This window comes from Camelina sativa, chromosome 9 (genome assembly GCF_000633955.1).
Source record: "Camelina sativa cultivar DH55 chromosome 9, Cs, whole genome shotgun sequence".
Taxonomy (NCBI): domain Eukaryota; kingdom Viridiplantae; phylum Streptophyta; class Magnoliopsida; order Brassicales; family Brassicaceae; genus Camelina; species Camelina sativa.
In genome coordinates this window covers 17,843,239-17,857,709 of record NC_025693.1, presented here as the reverse complement: position 1 = coordinate 17,857,709, position 14,471 = coordinate 17,843,239, and the positions used below count along the sequence as shown (strand labels likewise).

Sequence of the window (14,471 nt, the reverse complement as noted above, 5' to 3'; positions counted from 1 at the left end):
CTCATTCATTGCTGCTGTCCAATATGGATCTCGTAAAGCAGCTGTGACTGTTTCTGGTTTGGGATATGCAACTTTTTGAGTAAGAAGTGCATAACGAGGATTTGGTTTGGAGATTCCGGTCTTAGAACGTGTGAGCATTGGATGATTTGAGACCGCTGTGGAGGGAACATCATTCTCTGCATCATCGTTCTCTGCATCACTCTCTGCATCACCACGTAACTCTGTATTTACTGCTGAAAGATCTATGTTGGGAACAAACGAGTGAGAGCTGTTGCCTATAGGAACAAGATCTATGCTTGCCGTACACTCAGGACTCTCACTGTTAGTTCCTTGAATAGGTTCAGCAGTTATGTCTATTGTAGAATCGTTGCTAACTGTAGTAACGATAACTTCCTTCTCAGGGAGAACTGGAGGAGCATCTGCAGAGACATCCGGTGGAGCTGGAACTGAAGATGTATGTGAAAACGCCTTAAGCCAAGCTCCATATAAAGGCGTAGGTGATGATTGCTGGAGGTAGCTATAGGTGCTTGCAAACGGAAAACAAGCTTCATAAAATATTACATGACGACTTAGATATATACGCCCAGTTGGAGGATAATAGCATCGATAACCCTTGTATTTTTCAGTATAACCAAGAAATACGCATTTGAGAGAACGTGGATCAAACTTGTTTTGAGCATACGATCTCAGGGTAGGAAAACACGCACAACCGAAAGTTCTGAGGGCAGAGTAGACTGGTTCTTTACCAAAGAGAGCTTCGTGTGGACTCTTGTGTCCTACAAGAGCAATGGTTGGAAGAAGATTGCAGAGGAAATTAGAGGTAAAGAATGCTTCGACCCAGAAATTTTGTGGAGTTGCACTTTGAAACATCAAGGTGAGAGCCATCTTAGTCAGTTGTCGATGCTTCCTCTCTGCAATTCCATTTTGCTGTGGGGTGTGAGGACATGAAACAAAATGTTGAATTCCAGCCTTTTGTAAGTGTGTTAAGAAACTTTGACTTATGAATTCTCCTCCACCATCTGATTGAAAGGTTCCAATTTTTGTTTGCAACAAATTTTCAACAAGAAGCTGGTACTTGATGAAGACAGAACAGAAATCAGATTTTTTCTTTAAAGGGTAAAGCCAACAATATCTTGAGAAGTTGTCAATAAACACTGTATAAAATTTGAATCCTTGAATAGAAGAAACAGGAGAAGGACCCCAGAGATCACAGTGGATTCTCTCTAAAGGCCTTGTAGTATTAAAAGTAGAAGAACTAAATGGCAATTTTGAACTCTTCCCAAGCTGACATGACTCACACACCTTGTTGGTACTTTTATTAACTTCAATTGCCTTATTTGCTGATAAAAAATGAAGAACTTGTTGATTTGGATGTCCCAGCCTCTGATGCCATACTTCATCACTGGTTTTGACTTGTCTCGTCGAGTAGTACATCTGATGTTTGGGATCATCCAGCTTGTACAAGCCATTATTTTCCCTTCCCTTTGTCAGAACTTTGTGTGTTGCTTTGTCCTTTATAATAACATCGTCAGAATCAAAAGAAACTTTACATGGATAGTCTTTGGTTAGTTTTGACACTGACAACAGAGACTTTGCAATTTCAGGACATACTAATACATCTTTGAGAGGAATATTACCTGACGTCGAAGGGAGGTTAGCAGAACCGACATGAGTGATAGGAAGGAAATTCCCATCACTTGCCATGACCATATCCGAACCGTGATATGGTTGAGCTTGTTTCAAACGCTGAGTTGAGCTGGTGATATGAGCTGTTGCAGCAGAGTCCGGATACCAGCTGTTGTCCTCTGTGACATCAATGATGTGTAGAGCCGAGAAAGCAGCAGCATTAATTGCAGGTTGAGCAGGCTGCTGAAACTCCTCATTAAAGCGATACCAGCATTCAAAAGCGTTATGTCCTCGTTTGTTGCAGATTTGACAGAGAGGTTTGTCATTAGTGTTGACAGCAGGTCGAGACGGGTTTGGAGATGAGAATTATTGATGAAAGCCTTGTCCTCTGGTTGAGTAGCTTCCTCGTCCTCTGCCTCTATTACCACGTCCCCTGTGTTGATAACTTGATGACCTTGTAGTGTTGAAGGCAAGGTGTGGAGAGACATCGGTTGAAACAGAGTATCCCTGGAGTCTATCCTCATAACCAGTGAGACGAGAGACTACATTCTCATAAGTAGGTTCAGGACGTCGATCCAAGGAATCTTCAATAACCGTAATAATAGGTTCGTATTCACGACCTAAACCTCTTAATGCTGCAAATATCTTCATTTTCTCACTAACAGGATCCCCTATGGAGTCTAACTGATCGCATATGTCTTTAATTCCTCTAAGATAGTCAGACATGCTTTTGTCAAGTTTTTCAGCATTCTGCAGACGTCTTTGTAACTCAAAAAGCCTAGAAGACGACGTGCGATTAAAGTGAGAGATCAGAGTTTCCCATACCTCTTGAGCTGTCGAAGCTCCTACCACTAGTCGCAGGACGTTCTCAGACATCGAACCAAGCAGCCATGCCTTAACAACTTGGTCAGATCTGGACCAACTCTCAAAATCTGGATTGAGGATGTCTTCGACTCTGCCATCTTTGTTGTTGCGGATGGGGATGGTTTCATCAGGAGGTTTGGCAGCTCCATTAACGAAGCCAAGGAGAGCTTGAGTGCGCAGGAAAGATTCAAACTGGGACTTCCAAATGATATAGTTTTGCTCAGTGAGCTTTATGGTGACACAGTTTGAGATGTGAAGTGAAGGTGAAAAGTAAGGTTCCATGGTTCCGTCCATGGCTCTGATACCATGAAGAAAGTAACAGAGTGAAAGATTGTTCTGTTTCTTATTATTCAATCCTTAAGAAGGTTACATTGCAAGAGGTTCTCTTATATAGTTACACAAGATTAAACCTAGATTCTAGAGTGTTCCTTGATCAACCAGCTGTGAGAGATTATGTGGCATCATCTTCATCAACTGGTCCCAACACCTTGAATCGATTGTGCAATGTCACTGTCGTACTATGTCCTTCATCCTCTGCTAATACTTTCTTGTCTCTTGCAGGTAGACGTTGAAGACTCTTTGACTCTTGTTGACGGGCCTTGGGCTTTATGGGCTTGACACTTCCTGAGCCTGAAGACAAAACTGTATCGTTTTGTGCTGTGATCTCTACAGCATCCTCAAGTGCAAAACCCTTCAAATGGCCAAAAGCACACACAAACAAATATCACTTTCTGATCTTTTATTACTGCTCCAAAAGCAATTCAAAGAGTGTTCTGAAGCATAACTTACAGTCTGGAAAGGGAAGGATGTGATATGCCTCCCGTCAACACTAACGTGACAACCCTGCATATGCTTATTCACCTGACTGAGTGGTATATACATCTTCTAATATTAAACAGTCTTCTGATCATATACTTGAGTTCTTATCAACCAACCACAAGCAAGACAAACAATGTTCCTTTCTTGAAGCTTTCTTATCACAAATAGATACAAGTAACCAACCAACTTCACAGAGCAAATATAGTATCTCACCGTGGCTGCCTTTAACTGGCTTGAAAATGGTAACTACATCAAATGTCTCAGGGATGATTGAACGCAACAGATTCAGTGGACAGTGGCTGGTATAAAGCAGATACTCTATTGACTTAATGTATTAGTAAGCCAAAAGGTTTTATTAATAAATGCGAGCACTCAACAGAGAGAAACCAAGCCAAAAGGGTTTACTCATTCAACTTGTATCATTAACACCACCATGATCCACCATCAACAAAGACAAAACCCTCTCACTAATTCTCACAAAAACCACACATGTAAACCAATCGTTAGCTCCATATGTAAGTGAAATCTTCTGCTTCATCTACAGATCACACTAATCTAATCTCTTAACACACTAACTGGAGAATCTCAACACGAATCAATACCTACCACCACCAAACCAAGAGTTGCCAGATCGGCGGCGTAGCTTCTGCGCATCTCTCATTCGCCGCCGGCAGTTTTAATTCTCCGATGAAAATAGTTTACAATGTGTTTCCGCACGTGCTTAGTCCAAATGAATTAATGGGCCAAGTATGGGCGTTTTAATTAAATTATAGCCCATTTGTATCTGTTATTAAAACACTTAAAAAAACACATATATAGTAGGGAATCCAAAGTTCATAAATTGTGCGATCAAGGGAAGTAAAAGTTACAAATTCTTTTTGGGATTGGAATTGGAATTGGAATTGGAATTGGGGGAAACAAGCGAAGATGAAGATGAAGATGAAGCTGAAGAAGAAGACGAAAGGAGGGAAGGCGATGAACCCTACCGATGTCTTCCGCAAAGAGCAACGACAGAAAGAACTGTTCCGTGTAAGTAATTAGGGTTTATTTTTTTATTTTTTTGAACAATTCTATTAGGGATGCTTATTTGTAAAATCGAATTGCTGAATGGTTTTAGTTTTGGTTTGTTGTGAGCTTCTCGAGCTCTTGTTTATAACATGAAATTTGAAAGACGTGCTCAGAGTATCAAGTTGTCATTAGTTTTCTTTCGCATATTCAATAGAAGTCTTTTGAACAACGATATTAATTTTTTCATTCTATGGTTTATAATTTGTGAAATAATGTGTTTTTATTTGCCTTTCTGTGTGGGTTAATTAGACTTTTGTTGTTGCTAACGCAGAACAAGTTAGTGAGAGATAAAGTAAGAGAGGTGGGAATTTTGAAGAAGGATCCTGAACAAATCAAGGAACAGATCAGGAAACTCGATATGTCAAGTAAGTCGTCATCCTCATTATCCTATAGTCTTAATTTGCAAAGTCTATCAGCTTATAAGCAACTGACACAAAGGTTCTAATTGATTATGGTGTAGAGGCGGAAGGTGCTTTAGACAAAGCAAGGAAACATAAAAAGAGACAACTTGAAGATACATTGCAGATGGTTGTGAAGAAGAGAAAGGTATAAACAGAATCCTTTTGGTTTCTTATTAGGATGAGTACATTGTTGGAATTGAATGTCGTCTTATTCTTCTTTCTCTTGTGTTTTTTTTTTTCTCTCCAGGAACATGAGGAGAAAATGAAGGAGCAGGGGAAGCCTACAACCTCTGTTATGTTTAGGTGAGTTGTTGAGTTCTTTAGTTCTATCAGTATTGAAAGTTAATATGAGTATGAGATGCCCCTGGCTTCCTATGATTTATATCTTGTTTCTTGTGTTTCTATATAGCCACCTACCCCAACAACGAAGAACTGGCGAGGAGGATGCAAGATCAAGGAACCTAACACCACAAGTACTTACTTAGCTTCTCTTCGTCTTTGTTTCTCTTTCCTGCTTTTAGATTTCCCTTACCTTAATATTGTTTGATGACAGGATTCTGTTTATTATCATCCTACATTGAACCCGACTGGTGCCCCTCCCCATGGAAAGCCACCCATGTATAAATCCTCAATAGGTACTATTTTTCTTTTGTCACATGCCGTTCTTTACCCATACAATGTTTCCTACCTTCTCTCTCTTAATAAAATTTGTTGATGTTGCAGGACCTGGAATCCCTTTAGATGGCGTTTTCTCTATCGGTGCTGTATCGTCTTCAAATACTGAGTCAGAAGATGCCTTAGTGACTGCTCCCCCGCCTCCACCTCTCCCAATAAATGGCAGTAGCCCAGGCTCTACTTTGCCTCTTCCACCTCCACCTCCGTTGCCTCCAAACCCTCCTGTTCCAACTACTGGACTTGCTTTTCCACCACCGCCCCCTGGTCCCCCACCAAATGAGCGGGTTTCAGTTCGTCCTCCTCTTCCGCCACCTCCTCCCCTTTCTCAATCTTCCCAACTACCTCCACCTGGCCTTACTGGAAGTGAAACTGGTAGCAATATCCTTTCCTCATCAGATCAAACCTTCAGCGACCATAAGGTAATTTTTTGCACTGAAACTCATTCTAGAGTATATACCAATGCGTGACTGATAGCTTTCTTTTTTTATAAGTTAGGACAAAGCAAGTTTGTGGATTATTAAAATTCTGCATTAGGTTGTCAATAATCAAAATTGTCTTATGAAAGTTACATATCAGAGAAAGGTTAAAGCGAGATTCATTTTGCGTTCTCATCGTGCAGGTCTCTACTGTGACTTTTATCCCTCCTCCCCCGCCTGGGCTTCCCCCGAAACCTGTAAGCAATGGGTCTGATGGTGGTCCACTAAATACTAATACTAGTAGTAGCAATCTTCAAGATGCTAACTTCTCCACAACGGTTACACCACCACTCTTACCTCAACACCACCAACCAGCTTTACTCTCTAATTTACAGCCTGATCTTCTGCATCCAGGGGTATTACACTTTCCACCGTTGCCTCCAGATATGTGTCCCCCTCCTGGACCCCCTCCTCATGGAATGTTGGTTCATCTAGGAGTCCCAAGGCTGCCTTATGCTCGACCACCTCCTATGACGAGACCGCCACTTCCTCCAGGACCAGCGCCTAATTTTCAAGATGGACATGCAATGAGTAGGCCATATGTGCCACAAAAACCATCTTATGTAAAAGCTGCTGCTCCTACGGTTGTCAAGAGACCACTTGCTCAGCACACACCTGAGCTTACATCCATGGTGAGTGGACATGATTTACAATAATTAATAGTGCATAAATATGGCCCATTTATCTGTACATTCATTTGGATTCTGATTTGTTTTCTGATATTCAGGTCCCTGCATCAGTTCGGGTCAAAAGAGAGTCAGTAGCTACAATCAAACCAAAGCCAAACACTTTGACAGCGACCACCCTGGGATTTACACCAAGGACTATTACAACTTATGCTGCCCCGGTGAAGCCAGCGTCGGCCACCAACACATCAGCACCGTCAAAGCCACAGAGCATCGACGCCTCTTATTCTGCTTTCTTGGAGGATATGAAAGCTCTAGGAGCACTTGATGGCTAGAATAGAAGCTATGAGACTGCGTAAGGAGATGAAGCAATTTCTTTATGGATCATATTATTAAAACATTTCAGTAGTAAAAAAATGAAACTAGACGACCTCAATGATTGTAGATTCCACAGGAGAAGTGAAGATTGTTTATCTTCTTCACCTTTTGTATTCTNAATGAGTAGGCCATATGTGCCACAAAAACCATCTTATGTAAAAGCTGCTGCTCCTACGGTTGTCAAGAGACCACTTGCTCAGCACACACCTGAGCTTACATCCATGGTGAGTGGACATGATTTACAATAATAAATAGTGCATAACTAACTATATGGCCCATTTATCTGTACATTCATTTGGATTCTGATTTGTTTTCTGATATTCAGGTCCCTGCATCAGTTCGGGTCAAAAGAGAGTCAGTAGCTACAATCAAACCAAAGCCAAACACTTTGACAGCGACCACCCTGGGATTTACACCAAGGACTATTACAACTTATGCTGCCCCGGTGAAGCCAGCGTCGGCCACCAACACATCAGCACCGTCAAAGCCACAGAGCATCGACGCCTCTTATTCTGCTTTCTTGGAGGATATGAAAGCTCTAGGAGCACTTGATGGCTAGAATAGAAGCTATGAGACTGCGTAAGGAGATGAAGCAATTTCTTTATGGATCATATTATTAAAACATTTCAGTAGTAAAAAAATGAAACTAGACGACCTCAATGATTGTAGATTCCACAGGAGAAGTGAAGATTGTTTATCTTCTTCACCTTTTGTATTCTTTCACCAACTCTCAAGAGTTTGCCTCTCCTGATATATACAGCAACTCTGAGAGCTTGCCTCTTAAAAGATGTTTTCAAGTAAAAGCTAAAACATTTTGAGAATATTTTGGTTGGGTGACCGACCATAGAAACGGACCTTCAGTTTGAATTTGGTTTAAAGTATCAGAATCAAAATAGCATCATTTGATAAAGGGGAAAAAATGAATGATTTTTACAAGGATTCATTGACTACACAGAAACAGCAAAGGCGCTTATTTTTTATGCAACAAAAGCTGTTCTCATTGGAAATATAATTCTTTTTCTCACGACCAAGCGATATAAACATAACAAAACAACGCACTGTTGTGTCATCTCAAGTTGCAGCAATGAGGTTTGCCCGTCATGACCAATTTGTCCCACAAACAGATCATCTGTCTAGGCGATTGGTAATGCGCCGTTAAATAATTCTCTATGCAACCAAACTGGCAGAATTTAAAGCTGTGCACATAATCCACAGACTTCACGCTGTTGTTGAACTGTTCCACCCACATTCCCATGCTCACGTCTTCCATTTTGAATAACTAAACCAGGATGAAAATGATGTATATTACACATCACATAGCTATAAATTCTTATCTCTAATACTCTTTTTCAAACAAAGATGATCAGTTACCCTTAGTTTGTGTTGCTCAAACTCCTTTACGATGAAGTGGGAGATATCTCTTGACAGTATGTAGCCAGGACCATTGGCATAAGGTGGATAATCTTCCTCAGGCCATTCCTGTAGAACTCGTTGAATAAATTGAGTAAGAGTTTGAGATTTTTTACATTCCTGGAACAAAGAAGCGAAATACCAAATTTCTTCAAATATTACCTCATATGAAACAGCCCATTTCCCTTGGCGAAGAGGCTTATGATAATAATTGATGTTGCCAATGTACAAGCTTCTATCCATGGGTGTTTTCTTCACTTCAGTAAGCACCGCATCTATGCGGACAAATGTGTCATCGTCACACTTCATAACGTATTTGGCAGCCAACTGATAAGCCTACAAACCAAAATGTTGAATTCACTGAAAAAATGACACCAAATTTGTTGACTCGTTGATTCTTAGAATAAAAACCTCACCCCGTACTCGCAGATTGCAACAGTTTTCAGAACAACCAGGTCATAGCTGTCCATGTAAGGCNGGGGAAAAAATGAATGATTTTTACAAGGATTCATTGACTACACAGAAACAGCAAAGGCGCTTATTTTTTATGCAACAAAAGCTGTTCTCATTGGAAATATAATTCTTTTTCTCACGACCAAGCGATATAAACATAACAAAACAACGCACTGTTGTGTCATCTCAAGTTGCAGCAATGAGGTTTGCCCGTCATGACCAATTTGTCCCACAAACAGATCATCTGTCTAGGCGATTGGTAATGCGCCGTTAAATAATTCTCTATGCAACCAAACTGGCAGAATTTAAAGCTGTGCACATAATCCACAGACTTCACGCTGTTGTTGAACTGTTCCACCCACATTCCCATGCTCACGTCTTCCATTTTGAATAACTAAACCAGGATGAAAATGATGTATATTACACATCACATAGCTATAAATTCTTATCTCTAATACTCTTTTTCAAACAAAGATGATCAGTTACCCTTAGTTTGTGTTGCTCAAACTCCTTTACGATGAAGTGGGAGATATCTCTTGACAGTATGTAGCCAGGACCATTGGCATAAGGTGGATAATCTTCCTCAGGCCATTCCTGTAGAACTCGTTGAATAAATTGAGTAAGAGTTTGAGATTTTTTACATTCCTGGAACAAAGAAGCGAAATACCAAATTTCTTCAAATATTACCTCATATGAAACAGCCCATTTCCCTTGGCGAAGAGGCTTATGATAATAATTGATGTTGCCAATGTACAAGCTTCTATCCATGGGTGTTTTCTTCACTTCAGTAAGCACCGCATCTATGCGGACAAATGTGTCATCGTCACACTTCATAACGTATTTGGCAGCCAACTGATAAGCCTACAAACCAAAATGTTGAATTCACTGAAAAAATGACACCAAATTTGTTGACTCGTTGATTCTTAGAATAAAAACCTCACCCCGTACTCGCAGATTGCAACAGTTTTCAGAACAACCAGGTCATAGCTGTCCATGTAAGGCACTATAACTATGTCCCCAAAGAATTCAGCTTCCTTCTTTAGCTCCACATTGACTGACTTCCTCGAGTGCTACGTTAATACCAAACACTCAGCATTAACTTTGTTTGGAAAAGTTACTGATTCCAACAGGATCAAGAAGACCTAAAACGACTAGCCTCAAAGAACCTTACTGCAACTACGCTAAACTTACCAATGCCACAAAGAACCGAGCCACTACTTTGGAAGATCGGATGAGTGTATGCTGCATCCAAGACTTCCTCACGGCCATCCGCTCAGCAAAATGATTACCCGCAGAAAGAATACCAATGAATAACTCAACTTCTTCATCATGTATTGATGGGGCCTGCCAGTTGCTTGAGAGCTCAAGGTACCTCTGAGGAGCAAAACTAGGGTGCGAGGTTGGGAGAGAGCCAGCAATAACAGAGTCAACATCTATATCCCCAGTAACAGTTAGACCAGTAGCATCCTCAAGCGTAAAACCCTTCATATAGCCAAAAGCACACACAAACAAATATCACTTTATGATCTTTTATTACTGCTCCAAAAGCAATTCAAAGAATGTTCTGAAGCATCACTTACAGTTCGGAAAGGGAAGGATGTGACATGCCTCCCATCAACACTAACGTGATAACCCTCCAATCCAGCCGTTAGTGTAAGAACGAAGAGCTTCTCCTCAGTGAATGGAAATGGCCATTCTACAGTTACTTTCTTACTCCGGCGTATAAAACGACTCAGCCACCATGTTGCCTTGTTATGCTCTTCTTTAGATGATATACCATTTTCTCCAACCCATTTCTCACACTTAACCTGACCATCAACTATGAAACAAAGGTCACTCTTTGAACCTGTGTCTGCAACTCTTAACTACTAATAAAGTATAACAGTACATTGAACTGACCTGTTTCTTCATCATCACTAGATCTCCAACCTTCACATCTTTGAGCTGAGCTCCACTGCATCCTATAACAAGTGTTCTGCTCAATCACAGGCTTACCACTCCAATCACCCTTAAGCCTAGGATTAAAGTGAAGAATCCGAGGTGGATCTTCACCTTCCACTGCCTTCAACCCCTGCAGCTCCATTATAAACTGTGAAACATTCACAGTTTCATCTTCTCCCTTCAACATTGTTATCTTCGGGTCCATCTCTGAGTGAGCAGCGCGAGGCTTCGCAACCACCGTGATGTGTGATCCCAAAGCTAACCCACAAGGAAGCTCAATGAGGTTCCCACGAGCTAAAAGATCCGACCCGGATAACGAAACAGAGAGCGGGCAAGAACTCGAGCCACGTTTCTTCTTCTCCTCATCTTCCTTGAAAGCTTTTGAGGTTTTCCCAGATTCAAGCTCTTCCCATAGCTTCCCACCAACTTCCCAAGCTACCTTGGCGGATTCAAGGAGCTCAAAGGACTCATCTTTACTACTCGGGTCGAATCTTTCCGGTTCAAACTTCAACCCGGATATAATCCTTACCGTTCTTCTCAGTTCTGAGCTAACCAGAGCTCGAGCAGGCGCTTCCGATTCTGTTTCTCGGTAGATTAATCTCCTGAAGGGACGACCCGGAGCTGGTCTCTCTTGCAAATCCCACTCGCTACCGAGCTTCTCCGGTCGGGTCAACCGATCCTGTGATAAAGTATTGAACCCGTTTCTGTAGACGACGGGGATTTCGAGCGTGGTGACTAGAAGTATGTACAGTAGACCAACCAACATTAGTATCTGAACAGATCTCTTCTTGCTGAGAGAAACGAACATTACGAAATTTTCCCACTTGTTTGGTTTTGACAGCTTCGAGTTCCTCATTGCTTACTTATTTTTTTCTCGAATTATCCACATAAAATCAAAATCAAGAACGGATTCAAATCAGTTTCACAGTGAACTGATTTGAAGAGATGATGATGAACAAGTTTGTTTATTCAGAACTTGAAAATATAAGCCTTCTTCATTACTACTGATGCTGACATTTACACAAAAAAACCGCCGTTACAGTCACATCATAAACTTTTTTTTTTTTAATTATTTTTATTTTTAATAGTTTTTCAAAATTTTAAGATCGTTGGATTTCTCTTTCTCAACGGCATTATTTTTAAAAATACACGAGTTCTTGTTTTTGTGGATAATTTATAAGAAGAATTCTAAAACAACTCGAAGTTGCAGAACTTGCAACTGAGGTGGTGACTGGTTCTCCCGCTATCTCCCGCAAACGCAACGTTTGCGGGTGGTAGCGGTTGCTAGCAATTGGAACCAATTACACAAATCGTTCCCAATCGTTCTTAATCGCTCCCAATCGCTCCAAACCACAGAATTTTAAAAGCTGCTTCCCGCAAGCGTTTGCGGCTGCGGGCAATTGCAGTTGGATTTTTTTTTTTTTTTCTTTTGTAAAAAACTTAAAAGAAATCAATGATTGTTGTGAAACACTTAGTGGACTCACTAGACCGGCCCATATACTAAGCCATGGAGCTTAGGCCCATCGGCCATACTCAGTCCATATAGGCTCGGCCCATTGGCCAAAGCCTTACTCGGCCATACACTCTTATGTCGGTCTAACCCTAGCTTTGTAATCTACTATATATATGCATGTAACCTTTGGGAATCAATAATAAGAAACACAAGAGTTTATCCCTAAACCTCTACTTTCATAACACGTTATCAGCACGAGTCTCTAACCCTAAAACCCTAATAGGCAGCCGCCGATCCTTCTTCCCTAAACACCCTAAAAATCGCCTCTTGTTCCTTCTTCTTCTTCGAGAATCTCTTGATCTCGAAGTTCTGTCCGATACACAAGCTTCCTTAAACTTGTGATCGAGTTTCTACCAAAACCCTATCGAGGTTTGGAGTTACTTGGCTCGGGGGTGAGTTCGCGCGCAAGTTCTAGTTCGCGGGAAGGAGATCTAGTTCGCGGGAAGCAGCTTTCAGTTCGCAAGGAGGCTGTTCGTGGTTCGTGGTCCGTGGAAGCTGTTCGAGGTTCGTGAGAAATCTGAGGTCTTTAGCTCCCAGATCATATCCGGTCAGAATCCTAAGGTGTTAAGGTAAACTATATCGAACCCTCTCAAAACCTTATGACCGAATTTAAACCTAAAACTATCGGACCATTAAAACATCCAAGTACACAATCTAACAAACCCTAAATTCTATAAATCCTAAGACTTAAAATCAGATTGCTTAGGTTGTTAGATTGTTTGAGAAATTGCACCATAAACATCAAGCTTTAAAATCCGAATTTGATTGATTGCATAGTCTAAGATTGCTTGAATTGTTATGTTGCATAAGAACCTAGAATTAAATTGTTAGAAGCATAGAGAGATTGATCTAACTGTTCTAGGAGATTTAAACTTGGATTGTTTCATGCATCATAAGATAAAATCGGACCATGTTAGGTTGCTAGAAAAATCGGCTGCATGAATTTTAGTTCCTTGTGTTCTAGGGTTGAATCCGATCAAGAATAATAGAATTGTTAAATTTCCATATTTGTGAAACTTGAATTCGGAATTAAAATATTAACAAGGATAAGTACCTAAAAATATAGCAATTATCCTAAGTCCTAAATCCTAGATTAAAAAGGAAACTTAAGAAAAGGAAAACATACTTGAAATTGTTGCATGCATTAGCCTATTTGCTTTTGTTGTCTTGCATGCATGAATTTAAACCAAAAACCAAATATGATAAGGCATGGTCGGTCTCAAATATCGCATGGCCTAAGGCATGGTCGGTCTCAAATATCGCATGTCCTATTGATTGAGTGCATGGTTCGATCTCAAATATCGCATGCTAATACTCGGATGTCTTGTTTCTGTTTTGCACAGATGGCAAGTGTTAAAATCCCAGATTACGCTATCCTGCAAAGAGACGGTGATAACTACTTGCAATGGGTAGTAGACACCAAGATGAACCTGGAAGCAAGAGATCTTTTCAGGTGCATTGAGAGTGAGAATGAGTGTTCCGAAAGGAGCAAGGCCACGGCAAGCTTGTATATGCGCCGCCATATGGATGAGGACCTCAAACTGCAGTACCTCCATGTTGAAGATCCTCTTGAACTTTGGACAGACTTAAAAGACAGATTTGGGTACAAAGAAGTTGTACTACCAAAGGCTCAAGAGGATTGGGAAACAATAAGGATCGATGATTTCGATTCCTTGTATGAGTACCACTTAGAGCTATTTAAGATAGCAACAAACCTAAAGTTATGTGGTCTCGAGGTCACTGAAGAGGACTTGATAGAGAAGACACTCTCAACCTTTCACACTGATGATGAACTGCTCCAGCAGCAAATTCGTGAAAGGAGCTTCAAAACATATGTAGACATGTTTGAATGGCTTTCGGTGATACTAAAGATGGATGCAGAAACAAATGTGGTGCATCTCGATGATAAAGATCATGAGAAGGATGACTCCCCATAGACTCCCTATCTCCTTAAGAGGATGAATGAAATTTTCGGTTTTTATTTTGGTTTTAAGACTATGCTTTTATGCTTGATTTATTTCTATGTATTGGATAATTTATTTGGTTTAAATTCAAGGATTTATTTCATAAATTATTTGCCTTATTAAGTTAAAACATAAATGTTGTTTTATAGAAATGGCTGAGGATATGAGTGAACTAGTGGTGAACTAGTGGTGAACTAGAGATAAAAGATATTTTATAAACCTCACCATGAAAAATGCCAATGTTAGTACAATTGCGG

General features: G+C 40.5%; 5 protein-coding genes across 6 annotated transcripts; 1 reads left to right on the top strand and 4 right to left on the bottom strand.

Moving 5' to 3' along the window:
* On the bottom strand, positions 1,993-2,784 carry LOC104715382. Its single transcript, XM_010432792.1, has one exon. It carries the CDS (start codon positions 2,782-2,784, stop codon positions 1,993-1,995), a length of 792 nt encoding a protein of 263 aa, XP_010431094.1.
* On the bottom strand, positions 2,924-4,024 carry LOC109126168 (hydroxyproline O-galactosyltransferase GALT4-like). Its single transcript, XM_019229255.1, has 2 exons — positions 3,280-4,024; positions 2,924-3,181 (listed from the first exon to the last, which is right to left on the bottom strand). The coding sequence occupies exons 1-2, from the start codon at positions 3,370-3,372 to the stop codon at positions 2,942-2,944; spliced, it is 333 nt and encodes a 110-aa protein (XP_019084800.1). The 5' UTR covers positions 3,373-4,024; the 3' UTR covers positions 2,924-2,941.
* Positions 4,143-7,736, top strand: LOC104711259 (protein enabled homolog). 2 transcript variants are annotated; one of them, XM_010427949.2, is made up of 10 exons: positions 4,143-4,338; positions 4,649-4,742; positions 4,838-4,923; positions 5,026-5,081; positions 5,188-5,251; positions 5,332-5,413; positions 5,502-5,872; positions 6,073-6,464; positions 7,061-7,157; positions 7,259-7,736. In XM_010427949.2, the coding sequence occupies exons 1-10, from the start codon at positions 4,237-4,239 to the stop codon at positions 7,490-7,492; spliced, it is 1,578 nt and encodes a 525-aa protein (XP_010426251.1). In that variant the 5' UTR covers positions 4,143-4,236; the 3' UTR covers positions 7,493-7,736. The 2 variants fall into 2 exon arrangements, with proteins under 2 accessions (XP_010426251.1, XP_010426250.1); XM_010427948.1 differs by lacking the exons at positions 7,061-7,157; positions 7,259-7,736 and adding an exon at positions 6,657-7,037 and having other exon boundaries at positions 6,073-6,561.
* On the bottom strand, positions 7,843-8,814 carry LOC104711260 (hydroxyproline O-galactosyltransferase GALT6-like). The gene is made up of 4 exons (XM_010427950.2): positions 8,760-8,814; positions 8,506-8,679; positions 8,305-8,412; positions 7,843-8,212 (listed from the first exon to the last, which is right to left on the bottom strand). Exons 1-4 carry the CDS (start codon positions 8,811-8,813, stop codon positions 8,000-8,002), a joined length of 549 nt encoding a protein of 182 aa, XP_010426252.1. The 5' UTR covers position 8,814; the 3' UTR covers positions 7,843-7,999.
* Positions 8,843-11,725, bottom strand: LOC104711258 (hydroxyproline O-galactosyltransferase GALT6-like). The gene is made up of 7 exons (XM_010427947.2): positions 10,696-11,725; positions 10,377-10,615; positions 9,988-10,278; positions 9,738-9,866; positions 9,484-9,657; positions 9,283-9,390; positions 8,843-9,190 (listed from the first exon to the last, which is right to left on the bottom strand). Exons 1-7 carry the CDS (start codon positions 11,591-11,593, stop codon positions 8,978-8,980), a joined length of 2,052 nt encoding a protein of 683 aa, XP_010426249.1. The 5' UTR covers positions 11,594-11,725; the 3' UTR covers positions 8,843-8,977.

What these genes read in the sequence shown, in the direction of transcription:
- LOC104711259 (XM_010427949.2), top strand. Translation starts at nt 4,237, where the DNA reads ATGAAGATGAAGATGAAGCTGAAGAAGAAGACGAAAGGAGGGAAGGCG. An exon ending in TGGTTGTGAAGAAGAGAAAG is followed by an intron (nt 4,924 to 5,025) that starts GTATAAACAGAA and finishes TTTTCTCTCCAG; the next exon opens with GAACATGAGGAGAAAATGAA. An exon ending in ACAACCTCTGTTATGTTTAG is followed by an intron (nt 5,082 to 5,187) that starts GTGAGTTGTTGA and finishes GTTTCTATATAG; the next exon opens with CCACCTACCCCAACAACGAA.
- LOC104711258 (XM_010427947.2), bottom strand. Translation starts at nt 11,593, where the DNA reads ATGAGGAACTCGAAGCTGTCAAAACCAAACAAGTGGGAAAATTTCGTA. An exon ending in TAGTGATGATGAAGAAACAG is followed by an intron (nt 10,616 to 10,695) that starts GTCAGTTCAATG and finishes TTTGTTTCATAG; the next exon opens with TTGATGGTCAGGTTAAGTGT. An exon ending in AATGGGCTGTTTCATATGAG is followed by an intron (nt 9,391 to 9,483) that starts GTAATATTTGAA and finishes CGAGTTCTACAG; the next exon opens with GAATGGCCTGAGGAAGATTA.
- LOC109126168 (XM_019229255.1), bottom strand. Translation starts at nt 3,372, where the DNA reads ATGTATATACCACTCAGTCAGGTGAATAAGCATATGCAGGGTTGTCAC. An exon ending in CATCCTTCCCTTTCCAGACT is followed by an intron (nt 3,182 to 3,279) that starts GTAAGTTATGCT and finishes GGCCATTTGAAG; the next exon opens with GGTTTTGCACTTGAGGATGC.
- LOC104711260 (XM_010427950.2), bottom strand. Translation starts at nt 8,813, where the DNA reads ATGGACAGCTATGACCTGGTTGTTCTGAAAACTGTTGCAATCTGCGAG. An exon ending in TTGCAATCTGCGAGTACGGG is followed by an intron (nt 8,680 to 8,759) that starts GTGAGGTTTTTA and finishes TTTGGTTTGTAG; the next exon opens with GCTTATCAGTTGGCTGCCAA. An exon ending in TTGAGCAACACAAACTAAGG is followed by an intron (nt 8,213 to 8,304) that starts GTAACTGATCAT and finishes ATCCTGGTTTAG; the next exon opens with TTATTCAAAATGGAAGACGT.
- LOC104715382 (XM_010432792.1), bottom strand. Translation starts at nt 2,784, where the DNA reads ATGGACGGAACCATGGAACCTTACTTTTCACCTTCACTTCACATCTCA.